Source organism: Sceloporus occidentalis, unplaced genomic scaffold (assembly GCF_023333645.1).
Source record: "Sceloporus occidentalis isolate IW3139 unplaced genomic scaffold, rSceOcc1.0.p SCAF_26, whole genome shotgun sequence".
NCBI lineage: Eukaryota > Metazoa > Chordata > Lepidosauria > Squamata > Phrynosomatidae > Sceloporus > Sceloporus occidentalis.
Window position 1 is genome coordinate 13,860,950 of NW_028317006.1, and position 4,606 is coordinate 13,865,555.

General features: G+C 46.5%; 1 protein-coding gene across 1 annotated transcript; it reads right to left on the minus strand.

Moving 5' to 3' along the window:
• Positions 1-279: 279 nt before the first annotated feature.
• LOC149300208 (transmembrane protein 150A) lies at positions 280-3,876 on the minus strand. The gene is made up of 7 exons (XM_089485771.1): positions 3,812-3,876; positions 3,487-3,534; positions 2,334-2,420; positions 2,011-2,078; positions 1,506-1,633; positions 705-882; positions 280-521 (listed from the first exon to the last, which is right to left on the minus strand). Exons 1-7 carry the CDS (start codon positions 3,874-3,876, stop codon positions 280-282), a joined length of 816 nt encoding a protein of 271 aa, XP_089341897.1.
• Positions 3,877-4,606: the final 730 nt, after the last annotated feature.

The window sequence follows — 4,606 nt, forward strand, 5'->3', positions numbered from 1 at the left end:
AGAGAAATTAGATATAAAAAAAGCCCCAAGAGAGTGTTAAAGAAAAAGCACATGTGAAAAATAATAAAGTGAGCCAGAACAAATACTATTCTTTAGTTCTCTGAACCTGTTCGCTGCCGAGGGCTGTTATTTTTAGCTCCCTTCGGCAGAGAATCAGTTAATACTGGCTTAATATTCTATATATATATTTGGTAAATACATAAAAGAAAATAAAAATAATAAAAAGCCGTCCTGAGTGTTGGGGGAGGGCGGTAATCGGATGTTCCCGTCCCAGCGCCCTCAGATCATGGCAATCCGTTCAGGATTACAGTTCAGGTGGGTAGAGGTGCTGCTGCTCCCAGGAGACTTGCAGCTGCGCGCAGAGGCGCTCTGCAGCGCCGCCATCAAAGTGTCGCTGGAGACAGAGCCAAACTCATACGCAAAGGTTCCGTAAAAGACCAGGATGTCCAGGACAAATATCCACTCGCAGATGGCAGCCAGGTGCTGGAGGAGGGAACTTTCATGGATGAAGAAGACCCCACCTACAAGACTTGTTAAGGAAAAGCCATGTCTGCTTAACGGCCACCGTACATGCAGTGATGATATACAATGGAAACCCCACGCGGCAGTCTAATATCTGGTATAGTGACAAAGCATGAAACACCCACGCAAACACACAACACCGACAAGCGTGCACAGCTCTGTTTTTGGCTCGTGAAGGATACTCAGAACGAGGGATATTAAGGCCACAGTGGTTAGGCTGACACGTAGATGAGCCACCCAGAAGTCCAGCGTACTGGCCGCCAAGTGGTACGTGAGGATGCAGTGCAGACACACGAAGAGCAAGCCTGCCGGGAACGCCACTCCTGCTCCGATATAATGTAGAGATTTGGCGTAATCCACCTGCAAGTACGAGACCACCAATTCAACACGATACACACACTGGACTGGGAGCTGCTGGTATGTGGGCTGTAAGCTGAACTAGATTTAGAGATATGGGTGGGTATTCCTGGGGCTTCTATCAGAAGGATAGAAAATATACGGGATAGAAGTATATGTAGTAAATAGTTAAAATGCGGACACATTGCCCACCCCAAGCTTCAAATATGAGGATTTAAAAGCTGCATTCATTCCAGAGTTCTAGACTGTGACACAATGCACGGCTATCGCCATAATTCATTGTACTAAATCAGGCATTTATTACATCCCCGGTGACACAGTGTGCGGATGATACACATGGGAAGATCTGCATTACACTTGAATATCTAAGTTCCGTACGGCCCCTAAGTGAGTGTCTCTCTTAGAAACCCCTCCGCTGAGTGTAGGCAGAAGCTGACTCACCTGTACTAAAGCAGGGTTACATAGCTTGGATCAAAGCTGCCAGCACCCGGTGTCAAGTATCTTTCCTAAGTAATTGCAACCTTATCCATTAAGACTATTATAGCATGTGTAGAAGACACAGCCTCTCGCGTCTCCTCATACTCTGACAGACACGGGTATAAGATAGCGTTGTTAATAAGTCTTACCTGGAAATTTCCCACCATGACCAGACCCGCCGCGTTGGTGCAGCCGGATATCAAAGCAATGGTGTTCAGCCAGGAACTGTGGCTGAGCTCAATCACCTGGCTGTATCTCAGTAAACAGATCATCACCACTGAGAGAGAGGAAAGTCAGGGACCAGGAAGGACACATAAGAGGAGGGGAAAAGGAGGGGAAAAGGAGGGGAAAAGGAGGGGAAAAGGAGGGGAAAAGGAGGGGAAAAGGAGGGGAAAAGGAGGGGAAAAGGAGGGGAAAAGGAGGGGAAAAGGAGGGGAAAAGGAGGGGAAAAGGAGGGGAAAAGGAGGGGAAAAGGAGGGGAAAAGGAGGGGAAAAGGAGGGGAAAAGGAGGGGAAAAGGAGGGGAAAAGGAGGGGAAAAGGAGGGGAAAAGGAGGGGAAAAGGAGGGGAAAAGGAGGGGAAAAGGAGGGGAAAAGGTACGGCGGTAGGCATTAGAGGGAATGGGGGGTTTGTAAATTCCTCTCAGCCAACTTACCCATAAATGCACCAACATTTCCAATCAGACTGAAGAGGCAGCTCTCAGGAGGGTAAGTACCACACTTGCTGGAAAGCAGAGCAGAAAGCGTCAGCAGCTCTCATGACACGGCATCAAACCAAAGAAATAAATATATTTGTAGAACAGCATAGGACAGAGGAGGCGTGGTGTAGAGCCCTCCACGGGACTGCTTTTTTAATCCCGCTCCCGCTGATTTTTTGCCCAATCCCGCCCGCTCCCGCAATGTGGGTGTTCCGCTCCCGCCACATTTGTGGCCAATCCCGCCTGCTCCCGCAGGGACTCAGCAGTATAGAATGTCTCACCTGATGAGGGGGACATCTTCCAGGGTGCAGCATGATTTGGGTGTCCCCTGCTTGGCGTTATCATCGGCACACGTTAGGTTGTATGTCCTGCAAGGAAGAAAGAGATGGAACGTGAGGATTGTTGCTATATAATTATATGGGGTCCAGGAGTCCCGCTGTCTCCTATTTCCCCATGGACTATGTGAGCTTCATAGAACCGACCAACGCAAACGACAGATAAAGATATTAACTAATTGCTGCAACTAACGGTTATTTTTTTGATTAATCGGATAAAAAAAAAGCAATTTATTTAAAATAATTTAATGAGGGCAACCGGGAAGTTAATGATGGAAACTGGGGACCGGATCAGAACGAAGGGTAGGAAGGAGTTTAATTTGCAGAGCGGAGGGTGGAAGGGGGTCAATGAGGGGAGGAGATGGGATGAGAGAGAGAGAGAGACCGGATCAGACCAGAGGATAGGAGGGAGTTTATTTAATTTGCAGAACAGAGGGTGGGAGGGGGTTAATGATGGGATGAGAGAGACACTAAGGACTAGATCAGACTGAAGTATGGGAGGAAGCGGAGTTTAAGTTAAACTTTGAAACAATAGTGTGTGCTGTACTCACATCAACTAATCGAATAAATCAAACGAATCGATAATGAAAATTGTTAACAGCTATTTTGATTATCAATTATTATCAACTTAGTCGATTGGTTGTTTCAGCACTAAAAGCTAGAAAGAAAGAACAGATTAAAAAATGGATGGACACGACCATGCGTATTGAAGGGCATTAAAACCATTGGTATAAATCCACGTCCCAAATTTGCATCAAAATCACTTTCTATACAAAAATCTCCTTATTTTTTTTTAAATATTTCTTTTCAAGGGGTATCTTTTAAGATCGTGCTCTGCCGTATTCATACCGCCCTATGAAATGTCTGTGTGTTAACAGATCAGACTACTGAATATAGAACCACGATAGGGATAGGCAAAGGTGTCTCAATACACGAGCCCTTTAGACACCTCCAATATTTACCTTCGCCGACATGGCCCTAATCTAATTACCCTTCAAACTACACCCCATGCTGTAACGTCATATACAGATAAATACATCTTGTGGACGGCAAACGCGCTCATATACATAAAACCTGCAGACTGATGTGTGTACAGTACCAGTTCTCCACCGGACACACATGATGGTTCATCACAGCCATTGCGTAACTGTAACAAAGAATAAAGAAACACAGAAATCAGTCCAATGCTGCCCCATAATGTACACCACGAGTATACATATAACCTAACGCACACATATACCACTAGTATACACCCCGCACACTGTCACACACTGCCCTATGAAAGGCTTGGTCTCAAAGGGACGCTCCATATCCACTTTAATGCATAGAATAGCTATGTGCTGCCCCCCCCATGTAAGTTCTTCTCTTTAATAGGGGTGAACGGTCCTGTTTCTAAAAGATGCGTCAAAAAAAAAGCTCCTTACACAATCCATATCCCGGGGATTGAGAACGCTGTCAGGCTGATGGGAAGGACAATCCAGCCAGTCATTAGTGAGGAGGGTCCGGGGATCAAGGGTGGGGGACAAGCAGTGAGAACAGGGGGCTCTGCAGCAAATCATCAGCAGGCATTCACTGTATGCACATGCGACATTTCACTGACCACCTACGGAAGAGAAGAGACAGACCACTGACATTCTAACTGGAACGTACTGGGAATGCAGGACATAATAAACAAGCATGGAGTAGAATAGGAGGAATGAGCAGGGAAACACAGCCAGACTTACCTCTGACCACCCGGGGAAGACTGTGATCACCTAAAAAGAAGAAGGAGGACCGTCATGGACCATATGATGGGGCATCAAAAACAACGGGGCAACGAGACGACTATTCTACATCCAGACCAAGAGGTTACGCTACATCCAGACCAAGAGGTTACGGTGACCACTGAGGACTTTCCTTCTACCACGGCTTGGAATTGCTGTCATAATTGCACAATTCACCTTTTTTTGCAGTAATTATTCATACTGCTTTTGAAGACACCGCTGCGCCGTTACACAAAAGGGAATAGAGCCGGCTTAGCTAGCGATCCACCTATAGAAGTGATCCTCAGGAACAGGGCGAGCGGACATTAAGGCCGTATTAACGCACCGGGTACGCGAAAAGCGAAGGCACACTGGCAGGAGTGGATAAATCCGCGTAGAACGTAACGGATTTAATACCTTAACAGGGCTGCCTATTTGTTTCAAACGCCGGGAAATGGGGCAACATCGGAGATCAAT